This window comes from Physella acuta, unplaced genomic scaffold (genome assembly GCF_028476545.2).
Source record: "Physella acuta isolate Inbredline_101_S28 unplaced genomic scaffold, ASM2847654v3 ptg001162l, whole genome shotgun sequence".
Taxonomy (NCBI): Eukaryota; Metazoa; Mollusca; class Gastropoda; family Physidae; genus Physella; species Physella acuta.
The window spans coordinates 52,498-72,293 of NW_026732679.1; the positions used below are offsets into that span (position 1 = coordinate 52,498).

The following is a 19,796-nucleotide window of genomic DNA, read 5'->3' on the forward strand; positions in this document are numbered from 1 at the left end:
ATGTATAATTTCAAGACAAAATTAAATACAAGAGGGGAAAAAAACTGTTTAAAAAAAATGAAATGTTATTCCAGTCAGAACAAAAAAATAATAATTGAGAAACATACCCAATAACGTATACTGTAAGGTGAAACTGTTAGCCAATCTCTATCATGACCAACCAGGAAATGTGGAATGGGTTGTGGTTCATGGTTTTCTTCAGTTCCTTAAAAAAAAATAAAGACATTTTGTTAAGACACCAAATTATACAGCTTATCTAAAGTGCTTTATAAAATAATATGTAGTATCAAATGTGTTTACCTCTTCCAGCCAAATCATGGAAATCTTTCCAGCTGATGGGTCCTTGAAGTGTGTATGTGTTTTCCCACAATCTTGTGACTCTTTTATTCTGAATTGCAGTTTGAAGTATTGGATGCAAAGACTTGAGACATTGTATAGTGTCTTGTGTGTTGTGAGGAACACACCCTGGTCCTGAAAACATAAGAAACCATCTTTATCCTAACCATACATACAAGTATTTTGACCATTTACCAATAGCAAGGCTACTTTATTTCCAGAATAAACAATGTTTATGGTTCATACAAGCCCTACCAGTAGCTACCAACAAGAGAAATTCTGTACAAACCTCTTAAGTAAGGCCACTTATGCATGTAATTTATCTTGAGGAGATGGTCTTCATATCTACCAGAACAGTTGTCCATAGCCTGTTTGGCCACTTCTATTGCTTGACTCACAACATCATTAGCATCTGTTGTACAGAGTTTCAGCAGTGTTAAATATACAGGCTACTGCAGCCAGGTAAAACAAACAACATTTACAACTTAGGGCTTATAAAAATTCAAGTTCAACCGTTACATTTTTTTAAAAGCAGATATCATATACTTGGATTAAATATGTTACTGGCTAAAGCCCAAAATCAGCTAGTTACCTAATAGCATAGTCAAATGTGAAAATTGCTAATGTCACTGTAAAATGGATAAGGGCAATAAAATTACAATTGCATCGGATGTAGCTCATTAGTGAGTAATAGAGAAGATACGACAGTTTGCAATAGTTTTCTTTGCACCTACAGATTCCATTACATGACCCTCACCTCCATAACAGCTGAAGCTACAGATTTGCCACCACAATGAGAAATTGCTGTCTAAAGTAGTATACACACAGGCTATTTTAAGTACATCAGATTTAAGCCACACTTCTCAGCCCAAGTGAGAAAGAGCAAGTCAATTTAAGAAATGACATGTTTAATGTTTTTTTCCCCATTTGGAACTGTACACAGCCTTTCCCTTAACTGCTATTTCATTATGTTTAAAAAGCAGGAACACAAAAAGTCTAGAAATTATCAAACAGTGGAAATTTTTTAAAAGTATTTTGATGTATTTAAATGAAACAAACCTCTAATTTGTAGTATATCTACAGTACAAGGCTGATAAGACATATCTGTTGACATCTGTAGAAGGTTTATGTGGTGGCTGCCTATACATGATATGAATGGTGATGCATATTGCCCAAGGAGTTGATTCATCACCTGCATTGTAATATAATGGGTTGACAAGGGCACATAATTTATTATTTAATAATATAAAACAATCTTTTTACCTCCCTGGTAACTATCAGATGTCTGGCCATTTGCATTATTAAGTTGTACGAGCCGACCTGCAGCGTATCATACGCTGCTATTTAGTTGTTTTATTTTCTACTTTTCAGTAATTCATTTGTGAATTCGACAGTATCAATGCTGCCACTGAAAATATTTGCTTTAAATTTTTTTTATTTGCTAAGATATGAAAACAGTTCAATTCCTCCTCAAGTCACATTTTAAAAATATTTGTCAACATAGCTAAGGTAACAGTAGCACTCATTCTTTTTACCTGAGGAGTAATATCTTCTGACTTTGATGAGCTATCACCATTATTTTTTGGCAAATCCACCTGTACAAGGGGAGCTTTTCGATGATCAAAGAGTTCATGCCGGAAACCAGTGATTTCAACCTCATCTTCATAAAACAGTCCTGAATTGTAGCCAAATCTCCGGTTCACAGCAGCACTAAAAGCACAACTGCATTTGAAGCCTGACGAGGATCCTTTACTTGTATCAGGGAGATAAACACTAACATCACTGCCTAAAAAAAAAATGAACACAACAAAATCAAACATTAAACACTGAAAAGCAATTTTTAATGGTTAATATTAGAAAAAGTTATGAATTATTAAAAATGAAAATGCTTTATTTACCATTGATATCAGCATTACAGACACATATAGTACAGCTGTCAAAGTTGTGATCTTTGAAGAGGTTTAATATAGAATCACATAACAGAACATTCAGTAATAAACTATGAGCCTGAAAATATAAATAAAAAAAACAATAAGTGTAAGAATTTACATACACAGCTCATGTTTTTAGACAGGTAAAAAAATTGAAGATTTTTCAAATGTATATATCCCTTACCTCAGGTAGCTGACTATTGGTGCCATGATTGTCAATGGAATTGTTAGTTTTGTTGAGGTAGGAAGAGGAGTTTGATGCTGGTGAAGTGAGTTCATAACTTAATGGTGTACGCTGCTGACTATTGCTATATATTGCTGGACTGGCATCAATACCCGCTCCAGAACCAACAGTTCGTATAGATGAAATATTCTCAACGCTGGGCAAATTAACATAGTGCCTGTAAGAAGAAAATACATTGTTATTTGTGAAAATAATAAAGCCTTGAAAACAAACAGGAGATAAGGGTTTAAAAAAGCATGACATACGTTCTCTGGGAATGCTGTGAGTCCAGGAGAGGTGTGGGAAAACTCCAACTGGACTTGTATTCAGGTATATTGGGTAACGGAGAAGATCGACCGCTAGGTAAATCTACTGCTGAGTATTTGCTAGCACCAATGGTCTCTGCAGCTATGGGTGGGACAAACACATCACACTGTGGAGGTGAGGAGAAAAAAAAAACAAGTATTAAAATTAAAACAAGCCAGGATGATAAAATGCAGAAAGTTAGTGAAAAATTGATATAAAACTGAAATGGGACAAACTAGTCATGCAAGGCGTGTCATGCTGGGATTAAAATTTGGATATTAGGGTAATTCCCCAAACTAATCCAGTTTTAAAATATCAGACTGTTGACTGGAAAAACTCTCATAAGCCACGCAAAATATGTACTCAAGTTAGTCTTAAAGGCTTGTTTCCTTTTGATGGCATTTCATAAACGTTTTCAGTAAATGAAATTTTCTTTAGATAAATAAATATTCCAACGATGTAAATACCATTTATTCTTTTAGTTTCCTTTTATCACTGAGGCCACAATAAAAATCAAAGATAAAAAAAAATGACTTACTTTAATATTGGTAACAGGGTCAATTACTGATGGAGCTGTGCTCTCTAATGAAGAATGAAATGTTCCAATGGGTCCACTAGTGAGAATGCCTTCATTGGTGACATCTGTCATGGTCTCAGGAGAATGAGATTTGTTGGTTTCATGTGAAGGGGGTGTGGGATACATACGTCCAAGGTCTAGAGGAGCTGAAACATGGATGTTTTCTTCATTTGCTAAGTTTAAACCACTAATCATTATTTTATCCATCAAATATCCTAAATATTATTTAGTAACATTTTAAAAATTTACAATCATAGTATAATAAAAACTGGCTTACGAATAATGCCTAGTGTGCCATTATTCATTTTAAGAGGCTTCAGATCATCTGTTGATTTACTGCCAACACCAGAGTCATGGGCCTGAAATTGTTACATAGAAAACATTACATTTTGTAGATAAGTATAAAAAAAGTGTAGTAGTTATGGGCATAAAAGGTAACAGATGTAAGCAAAAACTAAGCATCCATAATCAGGATAATACAGATCAACCCTACTTCCTGTTGATAAATAGCGAAGATACTTAAAATGTAGACAATTTTCTGAATTTCTTCAACAAGTTCTATCTCAGCAGAGTCATATTTAGTTAATTTAGTCGATAAAAAAAAAGAGAAAAAACTTTGAAAGAAAACTGACCCCGCCATCATCATCCTCCTCTGAGGAGTCAGACTGAAAGATCTGTAGAAGGTCCTGATCAGCTCCAACAACTCTGATGTCCCGCTCTCTAGTCAGGCTGCCACCTGGTGTTAAGGGGGAAGTTATGTGACCCATCTCTAAAATAGTAAGATGATGTCAGATAAGATTAAAAAAGAATAGAGTCCCTTTATAGATTAACACACCAGTTTCAAATTAAACATTTTAGTTCTAAATCTACAAACATAACATTAATAAAAAGTTTATATTTAAAGATAGTTTAATAATAAAAGAATAACATAAAATGTCCAGGATTACAATAATATAGATTTCATAATACTAGTTATATACCAATAACGTGTATACATATATATATTTTTTTTTAAAGATTGGAAAAAAAGACAACATCTAAAGTTGAAAATTGTGTGTTAACCTTGCTCACCATTGGCTGGTTCATCTTTCACTGACACATCAGTACCCTGACGTGGTGATGCTCGAGACTCATCCTCCTGAAAATAAATATACATAATAAATTTCAAACGATAGATAATTTTAATGATAAATGTACATAATAAATTTCAAACCATATGCAATTTTAATGATAAATCAATAAAATCAATGGCCTTTTATTACTAATTAGGCATGCTGCCCAGCTTCGCTTAGGCTTTCGAAAACATTGAGAATTTGAATGCTTAATTAATTCGCCCGAAGGTCGGTCTACGACCTCAAGAGTTATGAAGAGGTTCCTCCGTGGACATTTTTTTTCGATTTATAGCTCATATAAGGTACCGGTCAGTCGAGGTCAGTTTTGACCCCCACATCGTAGACTTTTCGGCCAACCGGCCCCCGTGTTCTGTCGCACCAAGGCAAGATCATGCCAAATTTGAAGCGGCTGCGGCGCCGGGAAGTGCCCTATCGGACACCCGACAATCTAGATCTAGATCTAGATTCCTAATAGAATTTTTTTTTAAGTTTAGCCCGAGCATAATAAAAAAGAATACATTAACCAAGTTGACTTGCTGTGTCTCGAACCCGCACCACCTGCGTGGTTTAATGTACACTAACATCTCCGCTATTTAGGCATCTTATAAAATACGGAGAATGAAACACGTATTTTAAAATCTTAACTTACGCGAATATGCCTATTCTTTCAAATTAATTTTTTATCCCAAATTAGCCAGTTCCAAACAAAGATTTTGTATAAAATAAATAAGTCTTGAAATAGTTTAGTCCTAATATAGAAATTTATTTTTGGAATTGATTTTAGAGAAGTTAGAGTCTAAATCTAGATCTTAGCGTCTACGTCTAGATCTAGTTATTGCCTAGATTTAGATTTAGATTTAGTCTAGATCTAGAATCCAAATACATAAAATAAATTTTATGAGTTTAGGCCGGAAAAATTGTATTGTATACATTTCATAGTGTACGTAGATCTAAATCAAATTTGAATGAAATAGTTCATTTCTTTTTATTCAAAACACAGCAGATGACGTCATTAGTTAATGTATAAGCAATAGCGACGTCGCAGTTTTATGCGTTCTTTTTCACATGTATTAATGCTTTTCCGGTTGCATAAATAATACTGTTTCTCTACATTCGAATACGCCTTTAATTTTTATTTTTTTTCTTTAAGTAAAATTGTGGTTATACATTTAAAACATCTAACATATTATTTTCAACAAAAGTCCGTAAAAAGTTCTCCATATACCGCTGCCGATTCTGACGTGATGTCCGGCGAAAATTTTTTGCGGACAGAGAAAGAGAGAGAGAGAGAGATGTGCGAACGTGGGGATTTATATATTAGGATTATTACAGTTGAAGGGAGGGGGGAAGAGAAGAAGAGGAAAGAGAGAAGCTGATCAATAAGGATACTAACAGTGGATTTTGGGGATAAACTCAATAAAAAAAAAAGATCATTTTCTAACATTTGTAAGAGAATTAATATAAAAAAAATGTCTTTACACCTCATGCAATAGGCCTACTCTGGTAGTTTTTAAAAATGCCTGGTTTATTATGAATATAGTTTTTGAAAACTATTATATGTGTCTATCTCAAAATTTGTTCAGTCCATGTGGGTTACAAAATTTTGTTTAACTAAAAATTAACAAATTTCACATGGTTCAAATCTAGATCCTAATAGATACTTCACCACTTTTCTGTTTGATTTTCAAATTTTGAATAACTGACTCTTGAAAAACTGACTCTTTGATTATTAACAAAAAAATGAATTGAGTTTTGAATGTATCTGGCTAATGTTCTGTAGTTTCTGAAAGTACTGTTCTAAAGAATTTTTGAGTTTTAGCTCTAGATTTTGACAAGAAACTAAGAATTTTCTTAAATTAAATAGTGAAGTTGAAGATTTCAAGCTTATACATACCATTTTACCAAGAGGTGAGGGCCTCTCATCTCTACTAGGCCTGGATCTTGTTGTTAGTGTTTTTGGATCTTTAGAAGCCTCATCAGAAAATTCATAAGGATCTGGGTCAGGTTGAGATGGACTTTGCACCATAGGAATGGAGCGAGAATGTGATGAGAAGTTCGAAGAATGGGCACCCAGATCCCCAGATATGCTGTCACCCAGAGACTCAAACCGACCTTTCTTCAGTGGTAGGTGTATCCTAAGCAATTTAGGTAAACAAAGCACTTAATAAGGACAATAACTTCTTAATTATTTTTTTTTAAATTGCTAACAAAAATTATTACATCTTAATGTAATAAGGCTACAAAATCAAGTTAAACAATAGCCAAATGCAGAGAATTCTAAAATATTAACTTTCTTAAAAATAAAAATTTAAATTATAAAAAAAAAAAAAAAACTCAAAAAAAAAAAAAATGAAAATAAAAAGAGCAACATACCACATATTTATCCATTCAAAATCATAGAGTGAATCCATACCCTGCTCTGTGTCACTATCAGAACCTTTAGTTGGTAATGAAGGGCGTTTTAAATTAGTGTCTATTAACCTTTCATGCTGTTTGTCAGGGTTAGGTCTTTGGTGGTGTGAGTTCACCCAGTGACTGATGCTTTCTGTTTTAGAGGTAACAGAACTCCAAGAAAATTGCTGCGGGTCGGCCGAGGCGGTATTTACAGACGGAGCAGTTCCAATTTTACCTGCTGCCGCTGGGTCCTCCATTTTGTTTGTAATGTCCAATGAAGTATTCACAAGGTTATTTGCAATATTTACACTGTTCAATAGATTATTAACACTACCTGTCACTGCCACTGATAAATTGCTGCCAAGGATCCCAGGGTTACCAGTGGAATTATTACCGTTATTGCTGCAGTTTGCAACAGTGGTTCCGCCGTTGGTGATACCACCACCAGCAGCCAGGGCGGCTGCATGCAAGTCTGTGGCAGCACCACTCCCCCCGCCGCCAATCCCACCTGCCACAGCACTCCCTGACCTACCACTGCTACCATCAGTCAAAAATTTACTCGGTGGGTGTGGGCTTAGGGTGGGCATGGTGGGGTCCATAGACGACGATGCTGGTGGTTGTGGTTCATCAAGTGGAGATGGTGCTGAGTTGGGCGTGTCCATCGGCATGACAGTGTCATGCATGGGTGTGCTACTCCTACCCTGAGGGGTAGTGTTGCTACTGCTGCTACTGGTGATTGTGGTAGCCCCAGTAGAGGAGAATGCTGGGTTCGGCTGGTGCATGGGCTGGGTCATCATCCTCTCAACATCAAACTGAAGTAAGTCATCCACATGATGGCCACGCCGGTGAAATGGAATAGGGTTTCGACTCAATCTGCTGAGTTGGCGGTCTAGCTTTTCATTCTTGTCTCCTTTCCCATGCTTTCCCCCAAGTGCCCCCTTACCCTGAGCTTTTTTACGGTGTCTGAAACATTGTTTTGATTGAAGATAAGTAGAGATATGGGTGGATGAAACAACATTGTAAAAGGTAAACAGAAAGATTTTTTAGACGTGACATAACAAAAGCTAACAGTAATGTTTATAAAAAAAAAACTGTTCAAAAGGTGGTTGTATAATGATAATAAAGACAAAATAATGTAAAGATTAAGATCACTCACTTGACACAATTGCAGTGCACTTTGCCGGCAGGATCAGAGAAATTCCACACACCCACAGGGGACTGTTGCTGGGTTGACTGATCATCTGTGTTTGCTACATCTGACAACCTAAATATAAAATTTTAAATATTATTTTTAAATGCTTTACCTATGAGACACATAAAAACTAATAAAAATGATTTTTTAAACTAAAGAAAAAGTTTAGAAAGTTATTTAAGAGAGAAACAACAAATCAGCAATGTTGTGACTGTTTCAAAAGTAACTGTTTACATACCTTTTGTTAAGAGCGATGTTGAGACAGGCATCTTGTCTGACTTTCTCAGCTAACTGGTAACCCAAAGCCTCAGCTTTACTGTCACTAATGAACGGCAGGCTATCAGGCTGACCGGGCACTGCACACAGTGGTGCTATCTTCATGCCATGGTGATCTATCCCCATTCCTGGGTCACCAGGTGAGGAGGGTGGAGAGAACTGGGACATGGAGCGTGCAAGGTTTCTGCTGTTGGGACCTGGAAGAAGTGAAGTCTGCATGGGCTGGAGGACACTGTTGCTGCCATTGAGTTCCTCATTGTCACAGACCAAAACATAGCATGTTGGATAGCGCAGTCTGGTACCACCTGTAGCGAGAGATGAGTTGTTTTTTTTTTAAATTATGACCACCACAAACTAATAACTACATTACATTTGTTTTTAAAACTATTTTTTATTACTGAAATAAAACTGAAATCTTACCAACAATGACTTCCACCATATTAGGCAATTTATTAGTACTGTTGCCAACAAACTCATCTTTAGAGTTATCTTTGATGGGGTAGTAATTTGCCCAGTCAGCAAAAATCTTAGAAGAGGTTTGGTTGTGGTCAATGTCAGAATAGGTAACACCAGTCAGTATTCCACTCAGGCCATGTGGGGCCAAGATCACTGAAACATAAACAGATGGTATTAACTTTTCATGGGCTATCAGATTGTAAATGCAATTAACATGAAGCAAGTGACAATTTAAAAAGCCTACAGGGGGGGGGGGGGGGTGGGGGGCGGCTTAGGCATGTTAATAGCAGAGCCCAGCTTAAGGTAATCATGCAGCCCACAATATTTAAATATTAACTGTTGAGAGTAGTGGGAAATTAAAAACAAATAGCAGGTCATAAAGGCCTAAAAGGTTAGGAATAATTTTTATTGCTGTTTTTATACAGCAGGGTTTAGTTTCTCTAAGGATCATGCTGTATCCCTTACTACCCCCCCCCCCCCCATGTTATTCCAGAAATGCCACAAATAATAGAAATACCGCTTTTTTTTTTTAAACCATGCATATTCCTACATGTAAATTAAGGAAGACAGCGAAATGCCTGTCATGATCTTATGATTGATCACCACGAGGGACGATATCTACCAATCTGTTCTTTCACACCCAGCACGAGAACGTCCCCCCAAAGACCCACCCAACATAACATGGACGGCAGAACAAAACGGAAACGCGATCTATTTAGGCGAGAGCGATTTTCTTCCATCTGCAAAGAGAACAAAGCGCATGTCCGGCGAATCTCAGCCCTCCGATAAATCAAGCTTTTTGAAACCAGCACACCAAAACAGTTTCCTTTCTTGGGGCCTTGTTGGGGATTCACGACCTTAGAGTAACGTCGATAACGGGTTGATAGTCGTTCAATTAGATGATGAGGATATACTAATTAAGTACAATAGAGATAAGGTATATTTCACTTAGTTTAAAAAGAAGGGAGATGAATGTAATAAATGTAAAAAGTGATGGCCATGTAGAGGATAAAATTGAAAGCCAGCTTCTAGAGAAGCACACGCTTCAACACCAGGAGCAATACAATCCTCCTCCCTCCCCCCTTCCCCTGTTGACAAAAAAAAGAGGGCTATGCTATTGATTTTGTTCGCCCTCCTCTTTCCCCTGGTCTCCAAACATGTCTGTCTGTGGTGTGATACTTGGGTCTCGTCCATCGCAGAAAAAGTGCAATGGACAACTGATAGGTTTGGAGGATTTCTTCTCCATGAATTTAACTACACTCAATAGTTTGTAACGTTCTCAGACTATAGATATCCACACTGACAACAGAAAATAATAATAAAAAGATAAGAATAATAGAAATCTATTAAATCATGGACCAGAAACCCTGAGCTAGCAGACGACAAATAAAGACGTCGGTGGAAACTAAACAAGAAAAAAAAATGACGTTTGACAATCAAACAAGAAAAAATACGTGTGACAACCAATGTGAAACTATAGTTCCTCATTTACTAATCGCTGATACGCCAAGGTTAATGCCCCGTGTACAGCACGCTATAATAAGCTGGAAGTTTATCACCTAAAGGATCTTACATGTATTACAGATCGGTAGAGAACAGGTTGTATACACAAACACGGCGCAACTATCAGTCAATGAATAAACGTAAGCAAGGCCAAATGTCACCTAGCACAACTATATACACAGTACCATCGTACCTTGGCCCGCTTATATGCTGACTTTGATGGCTTTTGGAGTATTTAGCATGGGGGCGAGTTAATAATCTCACACATGAACGTCCAACTTTTGACTGGCTAAATCAATTGCACGTAGTCTACGTTTTGTTGTGTGTGAAATAAAAAGAACGAACTCGATAAATAAACCAACAACATTCAAGTGATACTCAACGAACAAAAAGGTTAAAGTCGAAATAAAAAAGACAAGTTGTAATGACAATTGTTAAATATGTACTAGTAAATAGGATCGGGTTATTAGAAGTTTACAGCGATCAAACCAAAGACGCTATTTTTATGGCTCTCCGCGCGCCGCTAACAAGTTGTTTGTTAGTGTCTACCCATTCATGTCCCAGCGCATCGTCTCTACATGGAACTAACCTGCAGACAAATCAATACTTTCACTACAGCACAAAGCTTACCACTTAACCCATCAATTAATACTTTCACTACAGCACAAAGCTTACCCCATCAATACTTTTACTACAGCACAAAGCTTACCCCATCAATACTTTCACTACAGCACAAAGCTTACCCCATCAATACTTTCACTACAGCACAAAGCTTACCCCAACAATACTTTTACTACAGCACAAAGCTTACCACTTAACCCATCAATTAATACTTTCACTACAGCACAAAGCTTACCCCATCAATACTTTCACTACAGCACAAAGCTTACCATTTACCCCATCAATACTTTCACTACAGCACAAAGCTTACCCCATCAATACTTTTACTACAGCACAAAGCTTACCATTTACCCCATCAATACTTTCACTACAGCACAAAGCTTACCCCATCAATACTTTTACTACAGCACAAAGCTTACCCCATCAATACTTTCACTACAGCACAAAGCTTACCACTTAACCCATCAATTAATACTTTCACTACAGCACAAAGCTTACCCCATCAATACTTTTACTACAGCACAAAGCTTACCATTTACCCCATCAATACTTTCACTACAGCACAAAGCTTACCCCATCAATACTTTTACTACAGCACAAAGCTTACCCCATCAATACTTTCACTACAGCACAAAGCTTACCCCATCAATACTTTCACTACAGCACAAAGCTTACCCCAACAATACTTTTACTACAGCACAAAGCTTACCACTTAACCCATCAATTAATACTTTCACTACAGCACAAAGCTTACCCCATCAATACTTTCACTACAGCACAAAGCTTACCATTTACCCCATCAATACTTTCACTACAGCACAAAGCTTACCCCATCAATACTTTTACTACAGCACAAAGCTTACCATTTACCCCATCAATACTTTCACTACAGCACAAAGCTTACCCCATCAATACTTTTACTACAGCACAAAGCTTACCCCATCAATACTTTCACTACAGCACAAAGCTTACCATTTACCCCATCAATACTTCTACTACAACACAACACTTACCCCATCAATACTTTTACTACAGCGCAACGATTACCACTTTATACCCCATCAATACTTTTACTACAGTAAAACGCTTACCACTTAACCCCATCATTACTTTTACTACAACACAGAGCTTACAATCAGGTGATAACGGAAAAAAAGCTAGCTGAACAATGTGTACATATTGAAGTGAATTTACAACGACAAATTAGGCGCTGATCTATCGTGGGACTTCGTTTGTTCCTAGCGAAAGATCTCTTCTAGATCTATATTACGTCGGTGGTTAGGCGACTTAATTTAGTGTATTACAAAAATGGTTCATTATTTGTTCACCCATATGTCAATCCCTTTTTTTTTAAAAGCGCACATACCGATGAAAGGCAGACGGTGTTGAACCTTGTTAGGCAGGTACAAAAAGTAACGCTAACCCAACGCCGAGCACCCAACCAAAGGATGGTGATGGCTGTTCTTTGATGGCGGGTCGTGTCGGGGGGGTGGGGGTGCTTGTAAGCCGGTGTGTGTTACTAAAGACAGGCAGGAATTTAATGACGAGCGGCGAGTCCCTGGTCAAACAATAGACAGGCACAACACGGGGATGGAACCGTCCATGCGTGGCAAATATCAAGTGTTTGTTCGGCCACCAAGGCCCGCGGCTAACCGGTCTCCACGTGACCAAGTGGACTTTATTATTCGCTTCGTTAACCGTATATGAGCAATAACAACTTAAGTAGGGAATTAAAAGTGGGGTGTACGACGGGGAGAGCCAGCGAGCTATCAGCACGTAATCGGAATGCCAGGTAGTGTAACGAGCGTCTGATGTAGAGCGATCAGTTGGCGGACACCAGTTGAACACTTGAGGTAAGCAGCTAGGCAAACACGGGGAACATGCTCTCTACACACTCAACAACACCAGGTAGGTCACGCCCTCGCGGCGAGCAATAACAAAAGGTCCAGAGGAATGCAACACACCCTCCCCCTTTTCACACCGCGGTTTGAACAAGTCATTCTTGTGACCAGTGAGACTCAGGTAAAGGACCAACCAAAGCATAAAATTTATACCTAATCGCTATAAATAGATAGTTGTAATATAGTAAAAAGCTTGATGAGCATTATAAATACAGGTGTCATGCTAACGGAATGACTTGGCGTACTTACTTTATAGAAACTCAATACCCACCACCTGCTATATATAATACACGTTTCTTTTCTCTTCTGATAGGTCAAATCGTTAGAAATTAAGTCTAGCTATTTCAAATTGCCGCACGCGTCAAGAAAGATAAATACCAGATTACTAATGTATCGTGCTTTACGTTTATCCTACTTTATAATAAACCCAACTAGAAAACCGATATACGACAGAACATTCGAGAAGTGGTGAAACAGAAGCTATATTAGTGTAAGTAGAAAGTATATGTGAAGGCCAAGGGACCAATTAGCTAACTCGTGTCTTTTGAGAGTCGGTGTTAACCATGAAGGAAAAACATTTTTGAGTCAACTTCTATAAATCCAAACAATTACATGCGTATAAGCTGTACATAAGGAAGAAAAAGTGCTCTATGAAGGTTTAATCTTACGGTGACAAGACAACGCTAGCACCGTATCGCTCTTAAATTAAGTATGAACGCCTTGTAATGAAATGTATCAGTGATATTCAACAACTATAAACCGTTACTAGTTTACACGTTGTAACAAGCAGCTCGCATGGTGTACACTTAAAACCGTTTGGGGAATCCCACAAATGTAATAAACCTCCTAGATTAAAATAACCACACGGGTGAGATTTTAAAAGGTTTCAAATCTCGGAAATCCTGTTTGCTTTGTTTTTTTTAAGCGACATAACGCAATACCAATGTGCTCAAAACTTCACAACGGTAAAACCAGAACAACAAGCTGGTGGTAATAAGACCCTAAATATCGACTGTTTGGACCTACACACTTGTACTACAATTTGGTCTGCCGAGTCGGCTTAAAATGGATTAACTATTAACCCAACTCAACATCGTCCACACAGTGTATTTTTTTTTTTTAAATTCCGGTTGAATCGTGGAGTCCTAGCAACATAAATCACAAGATAGGCTGTCACTAGCCCGAGTAGCTAGGGCCATAAAAAATGCATGTGTCAAGTGGAGCGTCAACCCACACACGTATACACTCATTCACACAGAGCCGGGACAAATCGTGCACACAACTCCATACAGGAACACTAATCAAGCAGGGAAGCAACCATGCGCTCGTTGAATAGGGCTTGTTGTACTAGCATTGTTACTCGGATGCGAAAGTTAAACTAGCACGACTGACACCAAAACAACGCTGAAGAGTGGTATTACTTTTCTTGTGAAAATGTACATTTTATAACTAGATCTAATAATAACCCACCGTACATCAAGTGTTGATGTTTTGTTCATCTAGTACTTAAACTTTGGGTTTTAAGTAAGATACACTTAACATTCGTATCGCTAAGCTAGTATTGCTGATTTAGATCTGTACATCCGTTACTTTTTATACGAATAAATGGTTAGAGATAATCGCACAAAGCGATGTTTGATACCACACGAGAATATTGTTTCGATGTCGGGAAACCATACAAACTATCAACTTGGAGAATGAGGTTAAATTTGACCACCTGTCGTGGTTCTTGAATGCACCATGTTTAGAACACCGCTACAGCAAGACGCCTGTCAAAAATGGAGCAGCAATCAATACAAGCTGCACTAGGTATGTGTGTGTGTGTGTAGTTGACACTGGATGCCATGGCTAAATGGGGGTTAAAGTATGCTTTCAGAGAATCAACTTGGGTAAAACACTTCTCTGTTTGGCCTTTTAAAAGACGAGACTTAAAAACATAATAACATCCAAATCTTTATGCTGTCTAGGATCTGCCACATGTATGACAAGAAGTTTTCATGAATAAAATACAATCTATATGCAAGCCTACCGCAGCTCATAGACTCAATTGTTTCGATATTTGAAGCTTTTCTTTTGCGAGTCTCTCTACCGTAAGGACAAAACTATAATAGCGAGGAAAACAACAAAAACACAACTAATCTACTGAGCTGTCTGCGCTACTGTGAGCAACTTTATGTACAAGATCTTAAATTATTGAAATAATGAGTTACTGATGAGTTACAAACGATTTATTGCATGTGCAGAAATTAATTAGCACGCTCGACATGCCCCACGCCAGGACTGAGTTCGGATCTCGGTCCGGACTCGTGGCTGGACGACTTCCCTGAGTCCACCCACGTTCGTGAAAGTATATGCAGCCGGGCATAGTGCTGACCACACCATCCTTCTATATGCACAGGTCAAGAAACACCAACTCTACTTCATCTGCCCTATGGATCTTTAGGTATGAAGTGAGTAGATTAGTTTCACTCTCGCAAGTCAAGTTTCAAACTGGCCGTCTTATTACTGTGAGACCACTTATACTTCAGGGCCGCCAACCTAATCATAACAAAGCCGGCTGTAACCGAATTAGTCAGACGGTGAAATAACTAAACGAGTTCACCTAGCCGAACTGAATGTAGGAGGGAGGAAGATGGAGCGAACAAGGCCACCTAACAACAAGGATAAAAGAGCGAGCCGCCCCGTACCGACAGGAATAGATTAGCCAGAGGAAAAATCTATACAACCGTCTTGTAGTAGATAGGTCAAGTCAGGCCGTGGCGAGATAAGATACTCATTGCCGTTTGGTTAAACCACTACTGAACTTAATAGGAGATCAAGTCCTTTTTCAATATCCACTTACTGATTTAATAGCATATTCACGTCACTATGTTAATCGGCATATAGGATTTCATAATTTTCGTTTTACAATCTATTTTAAAATGTTGTGATGATTCTGTGATGATATTACAGTAGCCACATATTTCAATAACGGAACTCGTCAATATTGAGAGTTTAACCTTTAGGGTAGGTGCAGGGCAAGAATTAGGTTGCAGTACAGTTATTTGGCTGAGCTAGCTGTATAAACAGATTCAGGTATAAGGATCCTTCGCCACAAATTAAACGCTGGGTGATTTTGATATGTATATAAAGAAACTGATCAGATCAACAACAACAACAAAACAGAATAAAGTAATACTGCAATCGCTTTTTAAAAAGTTCACAATGCACCAACGTAGGGAGTAAAGGTATCTGGTTCATCAAAGTTTTAAACCGTCTAGTTAAAGAGGACGAGAAATGCATCCACCGTCTAGCCAACACGCGCAGCCCGCCCAGTGCTACACTAATGGCGGTAACTGCTATCGATTCCTACAAACGAAAATCAAGTCATTAAATTAAGCAGTCCACGCCGACTGAATGGTCGTCATGAATAGTAAAGCGAATCAAGGTGAAGAGAAACAGCTGTTGGGGGGCTGAGCTACTTAGAGGGTATTAACATTTCGAGGGATGCGTACACATAGATCACCAGCAAGCACACGACAACTGGCTCGGTTTTAAAACTGGCGACAGCAACTAGGGTAAATGTCACTCAACAGTTTCAGCATTCAAAAACCCCAACAAAAACAGGTTGACTCGGTGGACAAATAGCGTAAGCTACATGTGTGCTACGTCACCACAACATACATGCGTGAGAAGAATTTCATTAGCACGTCAACTTGGGTTAACCAAACGCCTAATAGTTATATCTTGTAAAATTAAAATGAATTTTAGCCCGCTTTGCAAATGTTCAATAAAAATTAGCATTAAAAGGCACGTGTTTCTTAATTTGTATACTTTGATTGGACATTCATTTAAATAAAATATAAATTAAAAAAAAAAAACGTTAACATCGGCGACATCTTAATCACTGCGTTAAATAAAAACCTTGTGTCACTTCTAAGCATGTAAATGACATTGATCGAAGTACAACTCTATAGACAGAAATCTGTTTATCAACAAAACGCTTCACCAAACCTGTATTGTCACGTCTTTAACAATGGAACAGGTCGTATGGATGTTCACCGGCGTAGACAAGGGGTTTTATACCCCCCCCCCCCTCCATCTCAATGGACCCACAAAATGACAACTGTCTCGCCACGTTAAGTTACAGCGATTACCGAAGGTACGCTCGTGGTGATATATAAATGTCAACTCTTATTTAGTTATAAATACACAAGACCAATAAGGATTTTTTTTTTTATAAAACCACCCAAGAGACAAAAATCCTGGCTACGCCACTGTTGAGCATGGTGTAACAGAAATGTCTGTGACCCTGCATGAGAAAAAAAAAGCTCTCAGCAGAAAGGAATGAGTAAACTTGTGTGCTTGTCGGATATGCAGCCTGACCTTTGCAGCTTCTAGCTGTCTAGATCGATTTTCACTTTACTTTGATGTACCCCGACTTGGGCCGATTCATCGAGTCCCCCCCACACGTGGATTATTTTGTTTGCTCTCACGTATCGATTTCTGTGCTGATTGAAAACGGATACCGTCATTGGTCTGAATGCTGTAGTGAACAAATCGTACCATTAGAGCCTACTGACTTTCAATAAACCAATAATGCTCAATTAGAACACAAACAAAAGAGAGCAGTGTATTTGTTGATACGAGACGAGCTTCTATTTATGTAAGTAAAAGAAGTGCTAAACACCACGGCTTGAGATAACAGGAGATCTAAGGATAAATGACAGGTATAATACATTCACTGCTCTCCAGCCCGCTCGCATCAACAACAACCAATAGATGGAATCACAGGCCGACACAACAACCGCCCCCCCCCCCCCTCACACACACGTGGGACTATCGTGCCTCCGCAGACAGTGCAATGGCTGCTGCACTGAGGCACAAAAATTCGTGCACTGTAAGCTGATGACTGTACGTGGCGGTGCAACCACTTTAGAGGCATGTTGGCCATTTTTATGTCACACTAACATAAATATTCAACCATTTCATAAACATTTTTTTCTCTCTCTTCGGTACAAAGCTAGGAATGCACTGGAATAGTAATGGAATGTTTATATGGCAACGTTTAAAGAGGGCACTGGGCTGGTAAGTTAAGCACCGAGTGAGCTGTAGACGCGTAAAAATTAAAATGGCCGGCTGACAAAGTGACGTCATAGAGGAACAATCTGGCAATGAGAAAACGAGAGGGGGGGGGTGGTTTTTAGAAACACCAAAACAAAAAGGAAATCAGGAAGCTACATCATTCTAATGTTGGGATCGTTGTGTTGAGAAATAAATGACAGCCCAATCGATCCTAGTAGCTCCAGCAACTGTAAGGGACAAACAGATGATTATTTACATGGCAAGCACGACAGTTTCTTGTTGGATCGATTCAAATTGCTTTCATTTCAGCAGAATTACAATATACATGCACCGTATTCAAAGTAGACACGCCAGAAGGGAAAGGGAGAAAAAAAAATTCCTCAAAGCTAATTAAAACTTGGGAATATGTGCGGAAGGTGGGGGGATGCTATGGAAAACACCTGCTGTATCTTGGAACTATTCCACCGGCCTGGACTGTACACACAAATACCGTGTGGGTTAAATGTTAGCAACCAAAGCTCGAAACGGCCTACAACGAGATGACAGTAGAGGCATGTTTCGTTAGCCGCTTACTCATAGTTTTTTTATATACACATTTATATCCAATATACATTTCATAAACATTTATATCCATTAGAGTATAAAAAACTAAAATATGATTTTGAAAATGCGACTCGTCCTCGCAATAGTTAATTTTTTTTAACAGGACTTAATATGTTACAAATGTCTATTAAACAGCCTCACTGCTAATTTGACTAGGACTCGTTAAAAAAAAATTAAGTGTAATCTTGAAACAAAGCACATTGTGCTGTATGCGTTTAAAGGGTTGATGAAGAACGCAACATACGCTACTTTTATTTAAGCGTAAACGCAGCACTTATTTATTGAACATCTGCTGGTGTATATTAAAACCAATAACACAGAGAGAGAAACGCCTGCAGCAGCGGTGCGATTAGAGAGGCGACTCGCCAACTACAAATTCTCGCAAGGTCAAAAATAAATAGATAAAATATTTAATAGGGGGTGCATTACACATCCTCGGGCTAGGGCGGTGACGTGTACCACCCCCACACTTTATAGAAACAGACAAAAAATATCTTCACATGTCTATAAATAATTGTAATACTTTTCAAAGATTTATAAAACAATAAAAGAACCGTACGTGCAAGAAATTATCATAGCATAATTTTCATCCATCTAGAATTACAGCCTTGATGTTTTTTTCATTCATCGCTCTATCAAGTTTATTGGACAAAGGATCTCGTTGGATACAACTTACTTCAAACAGTGTTTACACAAGTCTATTGTGTTGGGGCATATTAAACAGACGCTTATCACATCAGTTTCACTGACGGGTTAAGAAAAAAACCCAAACTCGCTGCTAAATAGAACAGGGCCATGGGGTTATAAGTATATTATGATAACAAAAAACGCCATTTGTACTTCAGGGGTGCGATGCCAGTAGCAGCAGTTATCTTACAGTATGTCGGGGGGGGGGGGGGGGGGGGGGGGGGAATGTAGCCGAGATGGTGTTATATGGCCTAGTTTAACCCTTCAGACAGTGTGGCACCCCATCCCCCCCAAACCTCGATCCTCATTATCTCTGTCCCTACAACAATGCTCTCTTCCTCCGCACACATCTTTCTCACCGTCCATCTCTCTACCCATTGCCCGGGCCGGCGGTTGACACAAAAATCAATATGGCCACCTCCGTAAAAGCAATGGTGCCGTGTATCGGCTCACTTACAGCTTTCAAAGCCTGTTGTCCCGGCCCATTTATTGTGTGGTTAAAGTGTCGCGCCCGAACCAAAAAAAAAAAAATAAAACACCCCAGCTAGGTTACAGCGCATAGGAATGAATCCAGAATAGGAGAACATTTGCTAGATGAACTGTAATAAAGCCGA

The 19,796-nt window shown here is 38.4% G+C and overlaps 1 protein-coding gene across 3 annotated transcripts in view; it reads right to left on the reverse strand.

Moving 5' to 3' along the window:
- Positions 1-19,796, reverse strand: part of LOC131956579 (mediator of RNA polymerase II transcription subunit 13-like) — a 33,113-nt gene that overhangs the window by 7,609 nt on the left and 5,708 nt on the right. Inside the window, exons 6-22 of one of the 3 annotated variants that reach the window (XM_059321103.1) lie at positions 8,768-8,956; positions 8,310-8,652; positions 8,036-8,143; positions 6,859-7,842; positions 6,380-6,620; positions 4,445-4,511; positions 4,006-4,109; positions 3,651-3,732; positions 3,335-3,519; positions 2,757-2,923; positions 2,452-2,668; positions 2,235-2,343; positions 1,872-2,122; positions 1,396-1,528; positions 626-748; positions 301-471; positions 108-205 (exon numbers count right to left, since the gene is read on the reverse strand). In XM_059321103.1, coding sequence (XP_059177086.1) covers positions 108-205; positions 301-471; positions 626-748; positions 1,396-1,528; positions 1,872-2,122; positions 2,235-2,343; positions 2,452-2,668; positions 2,757-2,923; positions 3,335-3,519; positions 3,651-3,732; positions 4,006-4,109; positions 4,445-4,511; positions 6,380-6,620; positions 6,859-7,842; positions 8,036-8,143; positions 8,310-8,652; positions 8,768-8,956 — 3,572 coding nt within the window. Of the gene's footprint in view, positions 1-107; positions 206-300; positions 472-625; positions 749-1,395; positions 1,529-1,871; positions 2,123-2,234; positions 2,344-2,451; positions 2,669-2,756; positions 2,924-3,334; positions 3,520-3,650; positions 3,733-4,005; positions 4,143-4,435; positions 4,512-6,379; positions 6,621-6,858; positions 7,843-8,035; positions 8,144-8,309; positions 8,653-8,767; positions 8,957-19,796 lie in introns of all 3 variants that reach the window. The other 2 variants (XM_059321102.1, XM_059321101.1) reach the window with 2 other exon arrangements.